Source organism: Lutra lutra, chromosome 13, assembly GCF_902655055.1.
Source record: "Lutra lutra chromosome 13, mLutLut1.2, whole genome shotgun sequence".
Classification (NCBI taxonomy): Eukaryota; Metazoa; Chordata; class Mammalia; order Carnivora; family Mustelidae; genus Lutra; species Lutra lutra.
Window position 1 is genome coordinate 66504210 of NC_062290.1, and position 21117 is coordinate 66525326.

At 35.2% G+C, this 21117-nt stretch overlaps 1 protein-coding gene across 4 annotated transcripts; it reads left to right on the top strand.

The window, feature by feature from the left end:
- Window positions 1-510: 510 nt before the first annotated feature.
- On the top strand, window positions 511-19500 carry CYLC2 (cylicin 2). 4 transcript variants are annotated; one of them, XM_047700273.1, is made up of 6 exons: window positions 511-571; window positions 14147-14187; window positions 15684-15805; window positions 17462-18482; window positions 18555-18626; window positions 18843-19500. In XM_047700273.1, the coding sequence occupies exons 1-6, from the start codon at window positions 555-557 to the stop codon at window positions 19184-19186; spliced, it is 1617 nt and encodes a 538-aa protein (XP_047556229.1). In that variant the 5' UTR covers window positions 511-554; the 3' UTR covers window positions 19187-19500. The 4 variants fall into 4 exon arrangements, with proteins under 4 accessions (XP_047556229.1, XP_047556230.1, XP_047556228.1 ...); XM_047700274.1 differs by having other exon boundaries at window positions 17462-18344; window positions 18483-18626; XM_047700272.1 differs by having other exon boundaries at window positions 17462-18626.
- Window positions 19501-21117: the final 1617 nt, after the last annotated feature.

The following is a 21117-nucleotide window of genomic DNA, read 5'->3' on the forward strand; positions in this document are numbered from 1 at the left end:
TTCCCAAAAGGAGCTAGATAATGACAATATTTTCAAATATTGCTATATATAGTATTTCCATTCATCTGTTAGTGGGATGGAATGGTCGGTGTAGTAAAAATTATCTAACTCAGATCCATCAGTAAGTTGATAATTTTAATAAGCACTTAGTCTTCTTTAAAATTTTGTTATCTATGAGCAACTCATGTACTTAAGATGGGAAAAGTTACGCAGAGGCTTTAACAGACACGTGAATATCAGATTACTGTTGATCTTAACAGATGCTTAGATCCATCTTTTTGTTATATCAGTCAATAAATTACATAAAAAATTCAAACAAGTTTTTTATTAAGATGTAAAATCAACTGTTATTTTTAAGCCACCATTTGTATTTTGTCAGTAATAACGAGTGAAAGAAAACACAAGTCTTAGACTGAATATTAGAGAACATAAAGTGATTCCTCCTGTTTTCCCCTTTAACTCCCAGTGCTCTTGGCCTCTTTATGATGTCACCTCTCAACATCATTAATTTGAACTTACAGGGCTTAAGTCCTGGCAAATCATAGGTGGGGGAAATGTCTGTACCAAGATTGTAAGTCCTCTTGTCAAATTTTATGTTTTTAAAATAACTGAAATGTTATAGTTAGCCCTGTATTTACCCTCTTTAGAGTAGAGATGCTTGTTATATTATTATTATTCATTGTAAACAAGAGTATGTGTTTAGCAGACACATACATTCTCAAGCCATAACAGAGGTTGTTTTGATATAAAAATTAACTAGTTCATTCATTTCAGTAAAATACAAACATAGCTTTGGATAAGGCTTTTTCAAAGTGATTCTTCATTCATTTTTAGCATACTGTATTTTCTAAAACACAGAAGAAAATAACTCATAGTTCTCATTCAGGGGAACTACCACTTCCTTAGAGGCCATTTGGAAACTTATGGAATTTTTTTTTTTAAATGTCACAGTGACTGAGGAGTCTACTGACCTTTAGAGAGCGTGGGTCAAGGGTGTTAAAACTTCGGTAATAATTTATTCTTGAGAAATACTGAGTTTTGCAAAAGTACTTTGCAATGAAAAGTAGATTATCCAGACAAGGGAAGTTTGATGATAGTAGTTTCCTTATGAATGTTTTTTTTTTAAAGATTTTATTTATTTGACAGAGAGAGATCACAAGTAGGCAGAGAGGCAAGCAGAGAGAGAGAGAGAGAGGGAGAGAGAGAGGAGGAAGCAGGCTTCCTGCCTAGAAGAGAGCCTGATGCGGCACTTGATCCCAGGACCCTGAGATCATGACCTGAGCTGAAGGCAGAAGCTTAACCCACTGAGCCACCCAGGCAGCCCTCCTTATGCATAATTTATGTTGTGTTGAAATGATGTAGGGAAAGAAGACCTTCAATTATGTAAGCCTTTTTACTATGCAGGCTTAGAATAAAGGTGAAGGCATAGAAATGTGAAATAAAAAGGGAAAGTGTAACTGGTTTTTCCTTGGACAATACTTTTAAAGGAAAAATAAAACACAAACCTTCAAACTAAACAAAATGGCCTTTAATAGGCACTGGTGCTTACTTCATTACAATGCAATCAGTACTTTAATAGACAATCACCAGTGAAAGGATTCAATGCATTTGTAATGATTAAAGATTGAGGGACTTGCTGATAATTACAAAACAATCTGCACTCTGGCATATAGCATGACAGAATTACATTTTATACTAATTACTTTAAAATGTTTAAGCACAATAAAATATTGATGGCATTACTATTATCATGAGCACTGCACAGCTTTCAGAGAACTTCAAGAGTTAAAAACATATTTTTGGTTTTGTGACTATTGCTTTATGTTGTTTTCCGGTATAATTCTAAGACTCTCATTTTATCATAAAAAGAAGCTATAGTTAAATTCATAATCAAATGGCCTCAAGCATACATAAAAATCCTTAATAACAAATTCTCATATTTAACTGGATTCAAGTGGCCACTTCCAGTTCACTTAACAGAGAATCTGAGATGCAGAAATTATTTCCTACTTTGTTTTTCCTCTGAATGCTATGACAGGACCTTAATTTTAGACTTAAATTTCTATGTCATGGCTATCAATTTATAGTTGATAAAGAAAATATTCCTATTTGAGTTCAGTATTCCCCCTCTTCACTTACTGTTCTTTAATACTCTTGTTTATCCAAATCTCAGCAACTCCATTTGAGTGCTTCACATTTTCTTGCCTTTTCCTCCTACTCAGGTTGTGTCAATCAACTCAATTCTTCCATTTCTAATGGTGAATCTAAGGTTTCTGAAGGAAGTAGGAGAGGTTTTCACAAAGACTAGGTTATCTAAAAATCTAAATTTTTTAAACTTCCAGTGTTAGTTTCTGGATCACAGATTCACTCACTTTTTTTTTTTCCTTGAGTTGCATTAATTAGGTCCTCTCTTATTATCTTGCCTAGGATTTCACCTTCATATAGAATAAAGTTTATGAACTTTAGCACTACTGACATTTTAGGAAGAACAACTCCTTACTGGTTTGAGGAATGGGGAGAGGGTGGGGAGGTCCTTGTAAGCAGTTAACAGCATCGCTGCCTTCTATACCCTAGATGCCACTATCAGCACTTGTGTGTGTACAATCCCCCCACATCACCCCCAAATTACACACAATTGTGATAAAAATATCTCAGGCATTGCAAATGTCTACTGGAGTAAGGGATTCATAATAAGCCCAGGTTGAGAAACACTACTCTAGAAAATGCTAGAAAAAGACAGGAAATCTCATCATAAGGCAGTTTACCTTTGCCTTAAAAAAGAGACCCATAAGGCAATTGATCTTTGCCTTAAAAAAGAGACCTCTACAGCAAATATAAGAGTGAGTCAGGCCCCAGTCAGTCCCTGGAAAATCTTCTGTAATATTTACTTATACTTCTGTAAGATATATTTAGACATAAAGTACATAAGAATTTTATGGTCTTATTTGCCATATATCTGATGTAGAATCCCAAAATCCAAAATCAGCTGGCAGGATATCTTGTGATACTCACACATAATAATTGTCTGTAGCCATATTACTATTAAAATCAAACTTAATTGTGGAATGTTGACTATCTTTCCTCTATAAACCAGAAACAAGGCAAAGATGCTCATTATTTATATTTACCCTTGTAATCCAGACCATATTTTGTTCCATACAGCAATAAAACATTAAGATTGGGGAGGAAGAAGTAAAATTACCTTTATTCACAGAGGACATGATTGACTGGATTATCCAGTGACATCTACAAAAAATTATTTAGAGCTATCAAATGTAATAAGATTATATGATACAGGATCTAGTTATATAAATTATATTTCTATAAATGGAAAAATTAGAAATAACTAGAAAGGAAAAATTAGAAAATATAAGTTTAAGAAAATAGTACAAATTTCAATAACAAAAAAACTTTAGAAATAAGTTTATGAAAATATATGCAAGACATATATAAGAAAACTAAAAATTTTCCTCAGGGAATTTTTCAAGGAAAGTTTTTTTTTTTCTTTTCCTTCCTTAGATTTTATTTATTTATTTGACAGAGAGAGAGAGAAAACAAGCAGGAGAAGTGGGAGAAGGAGAAGTAGGTTCTCTGTTGAGCAGAGAGCCCGATGATGCCTCTGTGGGTTTCCATCTCAAGACCCTGGGATCATGACCTGAGCTGAAGGCAGAGGCTTAACTGACTGAGCCATTCAGGTGCCCCATAGGAAAGTTTATATATATAAGTTTATGTGTATAAACTTATATATATATAAACTTATATAGATATAGATATTTTTATTATATGTGATAAATATATATCCTCTGATCCAAAGATATCCTTTACACCCTTTATACCTACTAGAACAGCTAAAAGTCAAGATTAATGACACCAACAGTCAGCAACAGTGTGGGGCATCTGACCAGTTCAGCATTGGTTGTGGGTATAAAACAGTACAACCACATTGGAATACCACTTGATATTTTTTAAAATAAAGTTGAACATACACATGTTATATGTATGATTCAGCCTTTCCACTATAGCTTACCCAAGAGAAGTTCACAAAAAGACTTTGACAAAATATGTATAGCAGCTTTATTCACAATAAGCCAAAATTAAAGTAACTCAAATGTCCACCCACAGGAGGATGGAAAATTTCAGTGTGGGGTATATCATGTAATGGAATACTGTTCTGCAATCTAAAGGAATGAAATATTCATATATATAACATGGATGAATAAAAAACTATATTGAAAAAATCCAGGAACACAAAAACACATACTGTATGATGTAATTTTTATGAATTTCAAGCATAGGCAAGGCTATCTGTAGTAACTTAACAGCCTTTTGTGGGGGAGGGGCAGCATGGATTGACTGGAAACTAGTACAATGTAACCTAATGGTGTGGTTGAAAATTTCTGTGTTTCTTAAGGTTGTTTAAATCAGGGTTACTGACAAATAAATTTAGTTCTCTTGAATTTTCACTGAAAAGAATTTATAGGACCCCAAAATAGCCATGATCTGAATACTCTAGTTCTCACTCCCTGTGTAAATTTACATGTCATAAGTAATCCAATACATTTAACCTTTAGGAATAAATAGCATTTTGCCACTCTTTCACCTAAATCTGGTTCTGCTGGTGATAGCATTTCTCCCTTTACCTCTCCAGGATAGTCAAGAAATTTTCTAGATCAGGATACATTTAGATTCAATTTTTGAAGTTTCTCATTAAAAATAACAACAAAAACAAAAACAAAAAAAACATTGTCAGCATCCTTTATTATTTGTTTTTCTTTTGAGACTATTGTCTAATTTAATTATCTGAAAAGAAAGGGGCGCCTGGGTGGCTCAGTGTTAAGCAGAGTTAAGCCTCTGCCTTCAGCTCAGGTCATGGTCTCAGGGTCCTGGGATCCAGCCCCACATCACATAGGGCTCTCTGCTCAGCAGGGAGTCTGCTTCCCCCCTCTACCTCTGCCTCCCTCTCTGCCTACTTGTGATATCTCTCTCTCTCTCTGTCAAATAAATGAATAAAATCTTTAAAAGAAAAAAAAGAAAAAAAATCTGCAACAAGTTAAAAAGGTTGTTTTGGTCTCTATTTCATTGATTTCTGTTCTGATCTTTATTATTTCTCTTCTCCTGCTGGGTTTAGGCTTTCTTTTTGTTCTTTCCTCAGCTCCTTTAGGTGTAGGGTTAGGTTGTGTATTTGAGACCTTTCTTGTTTCTTGAGAAAGGCTTGTATTGCTATATATTTTCCTCTCAGGACTGCATTTGCTGTGTCCCATAGATTTTGAACCATTGTGTTTTCATTTTCATTTGTTTCCATGAATTTTTTCAATTCTTCTTTAATTTCCTGGTTGACCCATTCATTCTTTAGAAGGATGCTCTTTAGCCTCCATGTATTTGGGTTCTTTCCAAATTTCCTCTTGAAATTTGATTGAGTTCTAGTTTCAGAGCATTGGGATCTGAAAATAAGCAGGGAATGATCCCAATCTTTTGGAACCAGTTGAGACGTGATTTGTGATCCAGGATGCGATCTATTCTGGAGAATGTTCCATGTGCACTAGAGAAGAATGTGTATTCTATTGCTTTTGGATGGAATGTTCTGAATATATCTGTAACATCCATCTGGTCCAGTGTGTCATTTAAGGCCTTTATTTCCTTCTTGATCTTTTGCTTGGATGATCTGTCCATTTCAGTGAGGAGAGTGTTCAAGTCCCCTACTATTATTGTATTATTGTCGATGTGTTTCTTTGATTTTGTGATTAATTGGTTTATATAGTAGGCTTCTCCTACGTTAGGGGCATAGATAATTAAAATTGTTCTATCTTCTTGTTGGACAGACCCTTTGATTATGATAGAGTGTCTTTCCTCATCTCTTATTATAGCCTTTGGCTTAAAATCTAATTGATCTGATAAAAGGATTGTCACCCCAGCTTTCTTCTGATGTCCATTAGCATGGTAAATTGTTTTCCACCCCATCACTTTAATTCTGGAGGTGTCTTTGTGTCTAAAATGAGTTTCTTATAGATAGCATATTTATGGGTTTTATTTTGTTTTTGTTTTTGCTTTTGTTTTTCCCATTCTGATACCCTGTGTCTTTTGATTGGGGTATTTAGCCCACTTACATTCAGGGTAACTACTGAGAGAGATGAATTTAGTGCCATTGTATTGCCTGTAAGGTGACGGTTACTGTATATTGTCTCTGTTCCTTTCTGGTCTACTACTTCTAGGCTCTCTCTTTGCTTAGAGGACCCTTTCAATATTTCCTGTAGAGCTGGTTTGGTGTTTACAAATTCTTTTAGTTTTTGTTTATCCTGGAAGCTTTTTATCTCTCCTTCTATTTTCAATGATAGCCTAGCTGGATATAGTATTCTTGGCTGCATGTTTTTCTTGTTTAGTGCTCTGAATATATCATGCCAGCTCTTTCTGGCCTGCCAGGTATCTGAGGATAAGTCTGCTGCCAATCTAATATTTTTACCATTATATGTTACAGACTTCTTATCCCAGGCTGCTTTCAGGATTTTCTCTTTGTCACTAAGACTTGTAATTTTTACGGTTAGATGGTGGGGTATGGACCTATTCCTATTGATTTTGAGGGGGGTTCTCTGTGCCTCCTGGATTTTGATGCTTGTTCCCTTTGTCATATTAGGGAAATTCTCTACAATGATTCTCTCCATTATACCTTCTGCTCCCTTCTCTCTTCCTACTTGTTCTGGAATTCCAATTATTCTAATGTTGTTTCATCTTATGGTATCACTTATCTCTCGAATTTTCCCCTCGTGTTCCAGTAGTTGTTTGCCTGTTTTACTGAGCTTCTTTATTCTCTGTCATTTGGTCTTCTATATCACTAATTCTCTCTTCTGCCTCATTTATCCTAGCAGTAAGAGCCTCCATTTTTTATTGCACATCATTAATAGCTTTTTGGATTTCATCTTGGTTAGATTTTAGTTCTTTTATTTCTCCAGAAAGGGCTTTTATTTCTCTAGGCAACGTTTCTCTAGTATCTTCCATGCCTTTTTTGAGCCCAGCTAGCACCTTGAGAATCTGAACTCTGGATCTGACATATTACCAGTGTCCGTATTGATTAGGTCCCTAGCCTTTGGTACTGCCTCTTGTTCCTTTTTGTTGTTGTTGTGAGTTTTTCTGCCTTGTCATTTTATCCAGATAAGAAGAGATGAATGAGAGAATAAAATACTAAAAGGGTGGCAAAGACCCCAGAAAAATGTGCATTAACCAAATCAGAAGAGACCCCAAATCATGGGTGGAAGAAAGGGGGTAAAAAGAAGTTCAAAAAAATTTTTTTAAAAAAGGAAAAAATGATAAAAGAAAATATAGATGTTAGACTGGTGAATGGAATAGAGCCACCCACTTAATTTCGGGAGTACTTTAGTCTCTTAGAAGAGACTACCTTCCAAAATTTTAAGAATTATATATATATATAATTCTTAAAATATATATATATTTTGTATATATATATATATATATATATATATATATATATACAAAAAATATACAGGTAAACACAATGAAGGGATGGAATATGACTGTAAAGATGAAAATTTTTTAAAAATTCTAAAAAAGAAGTTGATAAGATAAGTTGGTTGGGAAAAGAAAGAAAAAGAAATTGTAGAGGATTTGCTCAGGCTGGAGACTAGAACAAAGCCCTGTGCTAGATTTAGGGTTTATTTTGATCTATTAGAAGAAGCTGTATCCCAAAATTTTTAGAAGAAAAAACCCTATGTGTATACAAAAAATAAAGTTAGGTACAATGAAGGATAAATATGAGTATAATAATAAAGGTTCAAAAAGATTTTTTTTAAATGGAAGGTATTGTTAAGATAAACTCGTTAAAAAACACTAGAAGAGGAAAAAGTTTAAAAAATTAGATAAAAAATAAAATTAAAAAAAATTAACTTTGTAAGACTAAAGAATCGTGGGGCGAAAGCCATGAATTCCATGCTTTGCTTTCTCCTCCTCTGGAATTCTGCCGTTCTCCTTGATAAGAGAGCTTGGTCTTGGCTGGATTTCTTTCTGATCTTCCAGGGGAGGGTCCTGTTGTAATGATTCTCAAATGTCTTTGCCCAAGGTGGAATTGCACCATCCTTGCCAGGGGCTGGGCTAAGTAATCTGCTCTGGTTCACTCTCAGGAGCTTCTGCTCCCTGAACGCTTTCCGTAGAGTTCTGGAGGATGGGAATGAAAATGGCAGCCTCCCAATTTCTGGCCCAGAAGAGTGGAAGGATTTGGGGCTCTATTCCTCAGTGCACCCTCGGAGAAAGGCACTCAATCACTCCCATCTCCCTGGCCTCTGGCCACACACCAAGCTCACCCAGACTGTGACCGAGCGTCTCTGTCTCTGGCACACAAACCAGCCTGGAGTCTCCAACCCAGCAGATCACTGCTGCTATTCCAGGGAGGCTTCCCCGGATCTGCCACTTGTGGGGTCCCTGCTCAAAGAGCAGAGGTCTGTGCCACGGATCACAGTTTAAGGTAACCCTGAGCTGAGAGCTCACTCCTTGGCTCTGTCTCTGTAGCCAGCTTCCCAGCTCTAATACCTGCGAGCTCTGTGATATTCAGACACCCCTGATCCTTCAGTGACCCTGCGGGACCTGAGACCATGCTGTCCCTGCGAGGCCTCCACCCCTGCTTAGCCTCAGGAGCCATGTCCCTCAGTGGAGCTGACTTTTAAAAGTTCTGATTTTGTGCTCTATTGCTCCGCCACTTGCTGGGAGCTGGCCCCTCCCCTTGCATTCTATCTTCCTGTTGCTTTGGATTCACTTCTTCGTAGGTACTATCTTTCAGAAATTGATAGATTTTCTGTTTCTAGAATTGCTGCTCTTCTTCTCTTCGATCTCCTGTTGGATTTGTAGGTGTTTGGAATGGTTTGATAAACTGTCTAGCTGATCTCCTGCTACCTAATGTCATCTCAACCTGCTACTCCTCTGACATCTTGACAATATTGAAGGTTGTTCTTATTGAAGGTTGTTCTTTTTTTTTTTTTTTTTTTGACAGAGATTACAAGTAGGCAGAGAGGCAGGCAGAGAGAGAGAGGAGGAAGGAGACTCCCTGCCAAGCAGAGGGCCCAATGCAGGGCTTGATCCGAGGACCCTGGGATCATGACCTGAGCCGGAGGCAGAGGCTTTAACCCACTGAGCCACCCAGGCACCCCAGGTTGTTCTTTTTTGATATAACTGGTTTCTGAATTAAGGTCTCTGGAGAGATACACACACACACACACACACACACACATAAAATAACTAATACTTCATCTTAACAAAGGTGAAATGGAAAACAGATGCCACAGAATCTGTCTTCAGGAGCAGCACACACATCCTAATATTTCAATAGCAATCTCAGCATCTCATCTGAGCCTTTTTTTTTTTAATCTCAGGATTCTTTTTTATTCTTTAAAAATTTGTTTTTATTTGAGCATAGTTGACATAGTTTCAGGTGTACAACATAATGATTGGGTGAGTTTATACACTGAGCTTTGCCCCCAACAAGTATAGCTGCTATGTGTCACCATACAATGAATAGTATTATAGCATCACTGACTCTATTTTCTATGCTGTACCTTTCATTTCATGACTTATTTATTCCTTAACTGGAAGCCTGTATGTCTCACACCCCTTCACTCATTTTGCCCATCCCTTCATTCTTCCTCCCATCTGACAGTATCAGTTTGTGCTCTGTATTTAAAGGTCTGATTCTGCATTGTGTTTTAGATTCCATATATGAGTGAGCTTTAAGTAAAAAAGGTACCTGTTAACATTGCGGAATGTCATGTATTCCTGATGGAGAAAGGGAGCTGGGTTTAGGTTTTCCTAAATAAACATCTGAGATCATAATGTAGGGAGACATCAGAGACTTTCTTTTTTAGGACAAAAATCTATTTTTATATTACTACTGGAAAAGGTGGTTTTTTTGTTTTTCTTTTTGTTTTTTTTTTCCTTTAAAGGAGTAAACATGTAACTGCATTTTTTTTTCTTATTCTGAAAAAATATAATCTTATTACAGAATACACCTGTCCTTACTCTTGCCTTTAACTATATCTCTGGTACATTTTAAAATGTATAATAGATTCAAAGGATAAGGACTCTCAACAATGTGGTATCTCCTTCTGTTTCATATGAAAGGAAGCAAGTATTGCCTGAAGACACTTTATCCATTTGAGGAAGATGTCTTCTATCTCTAGTTTTCTCAGAGTTTTTAATTATGAATGTTATTTTTTCAAAAATTCTTCTGTGCATCTTGAAATGATCAAATGAATTTTATTTGTTATTTTCAGTATTACATGGGTTGATTTACACATGTTAAACTGATCTTACATTCCACAAAGTAAATCTCAATGACCATGATGTCTGCCATTTTATATTATTGTTCAGTAAGATTACTTAATAAGTTAAGGAATTTTTGTGTCTGTGTTAATGCAAGGTATTGGTCTATAATACTCATTTCTGGTAATGTCTTTAAGAAGTTTTGGTGTCAGAATTATTTATATTGGTCTCAAAAATGAGATGAAACAACCTCTTCTTCCTCGTTTCTGAAAAATTTGTGTAGATTTAGTAGTTTTCCTTAATTTCTAAAAATTTATCAGTAAAACTGGCTGGGGTCTGTGTTTTTCTGGGAAGATTTTTGATATTGGATTCATTTTATTTAATAATTATGAGTCTAGTCATATATTTATTATTTAATCATGTGTCTGTTTTGCTAAATTAGTTTTACATGGAACTCATCTATTTCACTGAAGTTGCTGAATTTATTGCTATAAAATTATTAATGATATTCCCCATTATGCTTTAAAATCTATGTAATTATAAAACTTACATCAGTCCTGATATTGGTAATTTGTGTTTTCTCTTTATCAGTTCTACTAGGAGTTAATAAATTTTAATAATCTTTACAAAAATCAAATTAGGGATTTTTTACTCTAATTTTTTTTTCACTTTGATTCTGTCTTAAAGATTTATTGTTTATTCTAACCTTGAATTTATTTAGATATTTTCCTGATTTTAAAGCAAGGATTTAAAACAATGTTTTAGGGGCATCTGGGTGGCTCAGTTGGTTAAGCAGCTGTCTCTGGCTCAGGTCACGATCACAGCGTCCTGTGATCCACTCCCACATCCTGCTCCCTGCTCACAGGGAAGCCTGATTCTCCCTCTCTCACTCCCCCTGCTTATGCTTACTATCTCTCTGTCAAATAAATAAATAAAATCTGCAAAGACAAACAAAAAAACACTGTTTTAGGGGCACCTGGGTGGCTCAGTTGGTTATATGTCTGCCCTTAGCACAGGTCACGATCTGGGGGTCCTGGAATCAAGCCCCATGTTGCACTCCATATTTAGTGGGGAGTGTGTTTCTCCCTCTCTACCTCTACCCCCAGCTCATCCTCTTTCTCTCAATTAAATAAAATCTTTAAAAAAAAACAATTTTAAACTTTTTTTTTTAAAGATTTTTTATTTATTTGTCAGAGAGAGAGGGAGAGAGCGAGTGCAGGCAGACAGAATGGCAGGCAGAGGCAGAGGGAGAAGCAGGCTCCCCGCTGAGCAAGGAGCCCGATGCGGGACTCGATCCCAGGACGCTGGGATCATGACCTGAGCCGAAGGCAGCTGCTTAACCAACTGAGCCACCCAGGCGTCCCCAATTTTAAACTTTTTAATGTAAGACATTAAAGCTATAAGTTCTCTGAACTTTTTGCAGTATTCCATAATTTTTGATCCTATGTTATTATTTAGTTGCTTCTTTTTTATGAGTTGTGATTTTGTTTGGCTGCTGGTTATTTAGAAAGAACTACTTTTTAAAAAATATTTGGGTATTTTCTATATAATTTTGTTTTTGATTTCTAATTCAATTGTTTGGTGATTAAAGAACATGCCCTAGGGATTATATAAGGAATTAATGGATCTGGCCTATGTATAATATTTTAAATCTCAAATTTAATAATATTGTTTCATGAACTTGAAATATTTTCTCTTTCAGAGTATTTAAAACAGAGATGTTCATAACCATGATTGCACATCAAAATTTTTTCAGGAGTTTATACATGTATATTGGCTAGATCCAAACCTAGAGATTTAGATATGGTAGGGCAAGTAATTTTAATGCATGCTCTTGGTTAAAAAACAACAACTGTGTGAATGGAGCTAGAAAGTATTATGCTTAGGTGAAATGAGTCATTCATGGAAAGAAAAATACCATATGATTTCACTCATATGTGGATTTTAAGAAAAAAAAAAGCAGAGAGAGAAAGAGAAAGAGAGGCAAACCAAGAAACAGACAAAACAAAACAAATTAATGGTTACCAGAGGTGAGGTGGGTGGGGTAATGGGTTAAATAAGTTATGGGGGTTAAGTAGGGCACTTATAAGTACTGGGTGTTGTATGGAAGTGTGGAATCATATTATACACATGAAATTAATATTATACTGTATGTTAACTAATTGGAATTTAAATAAAAATTTTAAAAAACCACTGGACTAGACAACATTTTGGTCAATATATCCCAAATTTTATTCAATTAAAATCACTTAATTTTTTAAAAAGATTTCTTCATTTGAGAAAAAGAGAGAGCATAAGCCAGAATCCCAAAGCAGGGCTCAATGCCAAGACCCCAAGATCATGACTCCAGCCAAAATCAAAAGCCAAATGCTCAACCGACTAAGCCATCAAGACGCTCCCATTTTTTAAAAGATTTATTTATTTATTTGAGGGGAGGTCAAGGGGTCAGGGGGAGAGGGAGAGGGAGAAGGAGAGTCCTAAGCAGACTCTCCACTGAGCATGGAGCCCCATGGGGGGTTGGATCCCATGACCATGAGATCACAACCTTAGCTGAAACCAAGAGTCAGGAGGACTAACTGACTATGCCACCCAGGTGCACCAAAATCATTTAAATTTTTATAGAGTGACAAAAATGTGCCAAGTATTGTGTTGAGAAATAGAGACTAAATAAAGATATCAAGGTATGTATTTTAATGTACTTTATTCCTCAATTTTTTTTTCAATTTGAGTATAGTTGACAATGTTATATTAATTTCAGGTGAACAACATAACAATTAGGCTTTTTTATACATTATGCTATACTCATCACATGAGTGTACCTACCATTTGTCAACATACACTATCACATATCATTGCCTATATTCCCTATGCTGTGCCTCTTATTCTCATGCCTTAGTCATTCTATAACTGAAAGCCTCTATCTTCTACTCCCCTTCACTACCCACCAGCCCCCGCCCCCAGCAACCATCACTTCTCTCTGTTCCCGGATCTGGTTCTGCTTTTTGTTTATTTGCTTGGGTTTTGTTCGTTTAGATTCTACAAGGTACTTCTTTCTTAATACTTATGTAATGTCAAAATAAGTAAAATACTATGTGAGCATGTGTGCTTCTGTGTGTGTGTAAGCCCAAAACTCACATGTGATCAACAGGGCTTTATTTCAGTAATATAATGAGATGTTGTAAAATAATACTTCTCTATCAGATCTTAATATATGTCTCCATTACAAATCAATAAAGTGGGATTATAAAATTTCTGTTTGTGAAAATAAACAAGTTCACATAGTACTAAAGCAAATGGAAACTTTTAAATGAAAAATACCTTACAACATAGTTTTATTTCACAGCATTCCTAGAGAACAAAAATTTAAAAAAATTAGAATCTGTATCAACACTAACGATGCACATTGACAGACATAGACACATACACAACACACACACTCGTTCACAGACATAAAGGTAGGCCATTGAATGATCTGGCTTTGCTTAAATTTGAGAATATTTTGAGAATCTCATTTTGCTTAAGCAATGCTTTTAAAGTGATGTCTTTGCCAAAATTCAATTGCAAGAAAATTTGGAACATGAGATAGGGAAAAATAATTCAACCATGAATTCACAATTTTTTTAAAAAAAGTCTTTATTTCACATATGGCAATTTGATAATTTTTAAATGTTTCTATTTTAGTTATGTTGAAGTTTGTGCTAAAAACACACATTTACTCATCTCTGTTTTTTCTAGGATCAAGTAATCTTACATAATAGTGGAGATCTGAGAATTCAAAATATTTCTCTAGTTGGTGATGGCAAGTGCTTACACTTGATCATTACAATAATTATCATTAAATACAGTGATTTTTATATAAATTAATTAAAACATTTCCCTCTTATTTTAATAGCCAAAAAATAAACTTTGGAACATATGATAACTACATTCCAGGTAAGAAAAAATTCAATATTTATTTTTGAAATATGATTAATTTTAGGATTAGGATTACTTTTGTTTTTAAGATTTTCTTTATATATTTGACAGAGAGGTAGAGAGAGGGAGCACAAGTAGGCCGAGCGGCAGGCAGAAGGTGAGGGAGAAGCAGGCTCTCCACTGAGCAGGGGGCCTGATGTGGGGCTCCATCCTAGGACCCTGGGATCATGACCTGAGCTGAAGGCAGCCACTTAACTGACTGAGCCACCCATGCACCCCAGATTAAGATTACTTTTAAGGATAGAATGATTATTATCCTCTATTCAAGGTGATAAAGCAGTAAGTAGCTCATGGAATATCATTAAAAATCAACTTTCTCATGGACTTGGCAAACATTTTCTAAAGATACTTTGTTTTTGAATCCAACAAAGTTTAAGCAATATATTCAGCAACATAAAGGTGTTATGTTAGAAATCATACATGTTAGAAATCACACAATCAGATACTCTTATATTTGAAAAGTAGTGTAGAAACTGGATAAACAATTCACCCATGTCTGTAATGACTTCTACTACATTCATGACAGATATATCTTCCTTATAAAAATTCACCAATTTGATGTTGAAGGAATTCATATACCTAACAATTTTCCCTCATATATTGAGCTTCAATATGCCTTTCATTCTGTATATGTTCTCATTGATCCTGTTTTTAGGAGATACACAAGAAAGGATATTATCTCTTACACAAAGTATTATACTGCACATGTTTAAATGAAATGAAAAATCTCTCTCACTCCCATTGGTACCCCAAACGTCTTTTAACTATTTTATTTTTAACCATTTCCTTATAGTTTCCAGGAAACTTTTCCCTCACAATCCCAATTCTGTAATAGTAAACTATTTATAGTTTACTTCATTAATATGCCACTTATAACAACAGTGCAGTTTCTATGTGTATAACATTTACTCCTGTACTTTGGAAAATTACTAAAGGAAGCTTAATCAGTAACATTTAGAATCAATCATATATTTATTGAATATTTTAAAACAAGTACTGTCTGTGCTAAGTATTTTCGAGGCTACTGAAGTGTAGTTATCATGTTTTCTGATCTCAAAAAAACTGTATTCTAACCAAAAGAATCTAAAGCAAAAATCTAGACTGGGAGAGATAGAAGATTAAAAGAGGGCACGTATTCCATGGAGCACTGGGTGTAGTGCAAAAACAATGAATTCTGTTACGCTGAAAAGAAAAAAAAAGCAGTAAAGATCTTTTTTGCATTTATGTTACAGACCATATTAGTTTCACAATAACTATATAGTTTTCTGTAAAACTGATCAAAATAGAAAATAAATTTTTATTTTCATATATTGATAGAGAATTTCAAACATAACTAAATGAATGAAGCCATAATTTGTGTCATTTGTTCATTCATGAAATCTATTATCTTACTGTCACTTTAGTTCTGATGAAATTTTACTTACTCGAAAACATTTAATGTCTTCTTATTTTAGTCAGTGAATTAAGCAAAAAATCATGGAATCAGCAACACTTTGCCCTGAGATTTCCCAAACCACCAAGGCCAGGAAAAAAAAGAAGATCAAAACCATCCCAACTACGAGACAATGCAGTTCCTGTGAGTATTGGAAGGATCATGTAATTTTACTAGTACCAAACTTGTGAAATCATATTTTATAGTTTTATGTGCTACAGATCAGCACTGACCAATGGGATTTCTTTGATGACAGAAATATTTTATGGCTTTATATTCCAATGTGGCTACTGAACATTTAAAATGAGGCTAGTGTTGGAGTGCCTGGGTGGCTCAGTGAGTTAAGCCTCTCCCTTCAGCTCAGGTGATGATCTCAGGGTCCTGAGATCTAGCCCAGCATTGGGCTCTCTGCTCAGCAGGGAGCCTGCTTCTCCCTCTTTCTCTACCCTGCCTCTCTGCCTACTTGTGATTTCTCTCTCTCTGTCAAATAAATAAATAAAATCTTAAAAAGATAAAATAAAATAAGGCTAGTGCAACTGAGGAAGTGAATTTTATATCTCAATTCAATTCAGTTCAGTTCACTTGTGGCTTTTAAATACCATATTGGAGAGCACAGTTAAAGGTAATTCAAATTCTACTACATGAAGGAAGTAGATATTTTTATTTGCATTTCATCATATAAACCTTGTCCCCTTATTTCATATTTCTTTAGTAACACCACAATATAGAAAATATGTGTCCAAGAAGCACAAAATTCTGGAGATCCTAATGTTACAGTTAACATGAACATTCAGAAAATATCCTCCAGCTGGGGAAACTCCCTCATTAGAGTCATGGGATTATATTATATCTTGATAAAGCTTTAATGCTTCCTCATTTTCTGTAATATAGAATTCAGGATTCTGAATATTAGAAGTATTTCTCAATGTTCTAGAGTCATCATGGGATATGAGAAGTTTTTAAAAAAAGTTTCACAAGCTAAAACTATCATGAACTCTTGCTTATTTTAGGCAATGTTTCCAATTAGTAGTGATCCTAGCTTATTCTGTCATTTCACACTCTTTGCTTTTCCTTTCTTTCTTTATTCAATTTATTTTTCCATTGTTAGTTAACATCACTTCCAAAGTTTGCTACTTTTGCACTTGAGATTTTGCAAGCACTTGGTTAGAAGTTGAAAAAAAAAATGCACCATTCTGCACAAAGTTATGTGCACCAAATGTTACAGCTTTTATTATTGTAGTTTCCTATCTGATAATACTCAATTTATATTTTGGTAAGTCAGAATTTCAGGTTTTTCTTTTAACTACAGGTAGCATTTCAAATTCCAGAGACCTTGAATGTGATAATAGAGACCAGGACATTCCTGAACATGAAACTATTACACTTAGTTTCTGAGTTAGCCTAGGAATGGAGAGTGGGCAAGATATTCTTTTTTTTGGGGGGGGCAGATATTCTAAGAATTCTTGAGAACACCAAGGTGGGGGGAAGGCCTTTTCTGGTTGTGAAGAAAGATTCTGATAGGTCATTAGTTAGTCCTCACTACCAATTTTAACATAATGTCTTGAGGGAATTATGAAGATCCTCTAAATTGAAATAAAGCCCACAATGAGACATGACTACCCATTAGTCTAAAAAAGAATGAAATTGGAAAAGGAGAATAAACTATGACATCTACAATTTATCCACTATTTATCAAAACCTAAAATTTTTTAATGGTTGAAGTTAAAATGCATTTGGTATATGGTAATAAAATCTGTGTAACATACAAATTGTTTATTCTTATTCTAACCAATATTCCAGATATATGATTCAGAAAAAATAAAAGAAGTTTCTAAGCGACCATTATGGATGCACAGTTCTTTAATGAGAATTTCTGAGAGACCATCTGATTATTTAGCTGCCAGGAGGCAGCGTCCATATAAACCAACCCATCAGCCAAAGGTAGCAGATGTAGAAAAACCTGTATATCCAGAAACACCTAAGAAAGGTAAAGAAGACAAGCAAGAAGACATGAAGGACATACCAAAGTCAGAAACAGAACCCACAGCTTTAAAGGAGCCAAAAATAACTAAGAAAGAGTCAAAGAAAGATAAGGAAATAGAAACAGGAACTAGAGATGAAAATGATGTTGCAAAAGCAGATGCCAAAAAAGAAAGAAAAGCTTCAAAGGAGGGCAAGGAGTCAGGTACAGAATCTGAAGATGAAAAGAAAGATATCAAGAAAGAGAAGAGAGCCTCAAAGAAGGACAAGGAGTCAGGTACAGAATCTGAAGATGAAAAGAAAGATGCCAAGAAAGAGAAAAAAGCCTCAAAGAAGGAGAAGGAGTCAGGTACAGAATCTGAAGCTGAACAGAAAGATGCCAAGAAAGAGAAGAAAGCCCCAAAGAAGGTCAAGGAGTCAGGTACAGAATCTGAAGATGAAAAGAAAGATGCCAAGAAAGAGAAAAAAGCCTCAATTAAGGGTAAGGGGTCAGGTGCAGAATCTGGAGATGAAAAGAAAGATGCTAAGAAAGAGAAAAAAGCAAAGGGCAAGGAGTCAGGTACAGAATCTGAAGATGAAAAGAAAGATGCCAAGAAAGAGAAGAAAGCCCCAAAGAAGGTCAAGGAGTCAGGTACAGAATCTGAAGATGAAAAGAAAGATGCCAAGAAAGAGAAGAAAGCCCCAAAGAAGGGCAAGGAGTCAGGTACAGAATCTGAAGATGAAAAGAAAGATGCCAAGAAAGAGAAGAAAGCCCCAAAGAAGGGCAAGGAGTCAGGTACAGAATCTGAAGATGAAAAGAAAGATTCCAAGAAAGAGAAGAAAGCAAAGGGCAAGGAGTCAGGTACAGAATCTGAAGCTGAAAAGAAAGATGACAAGAAAGAGAAGAAAGCCCCAAAGAAGGGCAAGGAGTCAGGTACAGAATCTGAAGCTGAAAAGAAAGATGACAAGAAAGAGAAGAAAGCCCCAAAGAAGGGCAAGGAGTCAGGTACAGAATCTGAAGCTGAAAAGAAAGATGCCAAGAAAGAGAAGAAAGCCTCAATTAAGGGTAAGGGGTCAGGTGCAGAACCTGAAGCTGAAAAGAAAGATGCCAAGAAAGAGAAGAAAGCCCCAAAGAAGGGCAAGGGGTCAGGTGCAGAATCTGAAGATGAAAAGAAAGATGCCAAGAAAGAGAAGAGAGCCTCAAAGAAGGGCAAGGAGTCAGGTACAGAATCTGAAGCTGAAAAGAAAGATGCCAAGAAAGATTTCAAGAAAGACAAGAAAGCTTCAAAGAAAGACAAAGGGTCTACAGAATCTGAAGATGCAAAGAAGGATAAGGATGGGAAAAAAGATACAAAAAAAACAGGAGAGAAAGATGACCAATCGAAAGACAAGAAAGATGCAAAGAAAAAGGGGAGTAAAAAAGGTAAGAAAGATGAAAAGAAGGCCAGTGGGACAGATACTGAATCAAAGGATGGTGCCAAAAAAGATGCCAAGAAGGATGCCAAGAAGGATGCCAAGAAGGATGCCAAGAAAGATGTCAAGAAGGATGCCAAGAAGGGCAAATAAACCTTGAATAATAATTCAAAAGCATTTGATAAACAATTTTAGTATCTGAAACTGAATATGAGTGACAAGGGAATTCAAATAATTAATCAAATAATTTTTTAATGGGCAAAGAATAATATAAAGCAAGACCCAGAAAAGCATCATAAAATATAAGAAAGATATGAAAAATTAAAAGTGATGAATCATTGAAGGACTTGGAGGATACCTATGCTAAGTTTGGGGATATGAAAGATTCAATGAAAGATCCCTAGAAAGGTTCAAAGAAGAATATTCAAATCAGGATGTAGAAGTTAATGACACTGGATCTGTGGATAAAAAAAAAAACAGTAATAAAAAATAAACAAATAAATAAAGACTCCAAAATAATCCAAGGAGGCAGATGTTCAATCTACAGAATCAGTCTGAAGCTGCATCCACAGATTTAAATACCATAGGAGTAATGAGAGAAAGCCAAAAAAATTTCAGAAACTGCACTTGCAAATAAATACAAATACAAATTGAAGGTAGCATTTCTTTAAAAAGAAAGAAAAAGAAAGAAAGAAAATATGATTTCCTTGTGAACCTATACCACCATCCCTGAAGTATAAACAGCCACATCAGGTTGATGGATGTTGAATGTTCCACTTCCAAGCCAAGATAAACACACTTGGTAAGTTAGTTTTGTTTAATAATAGCCAAATTGGATTAAACAATAATTGAGTCAATTTAAAGTTTGAATTGAAACCTGCCATTCTTATAAAAATCTGTGGAATCTGCTCACTATGTTTTTACTGGAATTTGGCAAAAATGCAGTAGCATTTACTTTGGGCTTTCTCATTAATAAGAAATTACTGATGAATTTGGTGAGAATACCTTAGAATGAAGACCTTAAAAGTATCAATGAAAAAGTTAAGTAGAACTATTTATCATGAGAGAGGAGACTGATTTATGATACATGTTAACTTTAACAACTACTTACTTATCAAGAAATTTTTTTCTCCTCAAACAGAAAATAGTAGCCAAGTTCTCTCCATTTAAGACAGGATGTAAATAAAAAATTTCCAAATTACCAACATATGAAAATTGAAACAAGGCATATTAAAGAGATGCCTGGTAAATTGCTAATACATATCAAAACCAAATTCACCAGCATTCAACAGAGTCTAACAGAGTGAAAGCATCTACATATTATTTAGATGTGAAAACTATTTATTTTATATCTTTATAACTATATTAAACTCTCTTGTGATCCATAAGTCCTATTAATGTGAAGAGGAAAAAAAAGAAAAACATAAAGCAAAATGCAAAACTCTTCAAATATCCAATTAGTAGCAATTAAATCTCTTCAGTATTCTCTCAGATAAACTCAACATTGTTCCAGAACTTGATAAGTGATTTTCTCTCCCTTTCATCTCTCCCAATATAAATTCTGGATGTAAAATAAAGCTTCCCCTTCTTCTCCTTAATACTCCTAGTTCCACATATTTTCAAGAACTAGATTTATATGAATAATGAGGTATAATTGTTACCTGCTCTTAAAACATTGGACCCTGTTACCCTACAACAACTCCTGAAGGATTCATGGCCATTTGTAACTTATGGTCTTTGAGGTGGCCCTACCTTACAGATCTGAATCAGCTGTAATGACAGAGTGAAATCCTTCCCCAATATTCTCTCCCTCTTGCAAGAACTCATTCTTCCTTTCTCTCTGCTTGTAAGTAAAATTATATAGATTTTCAAAATTTTCTGGAAATGCTAGCATCTTTCTAAGGATTTAGGGATTCATTTAAAAGCATCTATTCCTCTAAAGAAATCTCTTAGAGGGTGCCTGGGTGGCTCAGTGGGTTAAGCCACTGCCTTCGGCTCAGGTCATGATCTCAGGGTCCTGGGATCGAGTCCCGCATCGGGCTCTCTGCTCGGCAGGGAGCCTGCTTCCCTCCCTCTCTCTGCCT

Bases quoted from the DNA above. Each gene is read 5' to 3' on its own strand.
- CYLC2 (XM_047700271.1), top strand. The intron at 14,188-15,683 runs GTAAGAAAAAAT...TTCTTATTTTAG, and splicing joins ATATGATAACTACATTCCAG to TCAGTGAATTAAGCAAAAAA. The intron at 15,806-17,461 runs GTGAGTATTGGA...CCAATATTCCAG, and splicing joins TACGAGACAATGCAGTTCCT to ATATATGATTCAGAAAAAAT.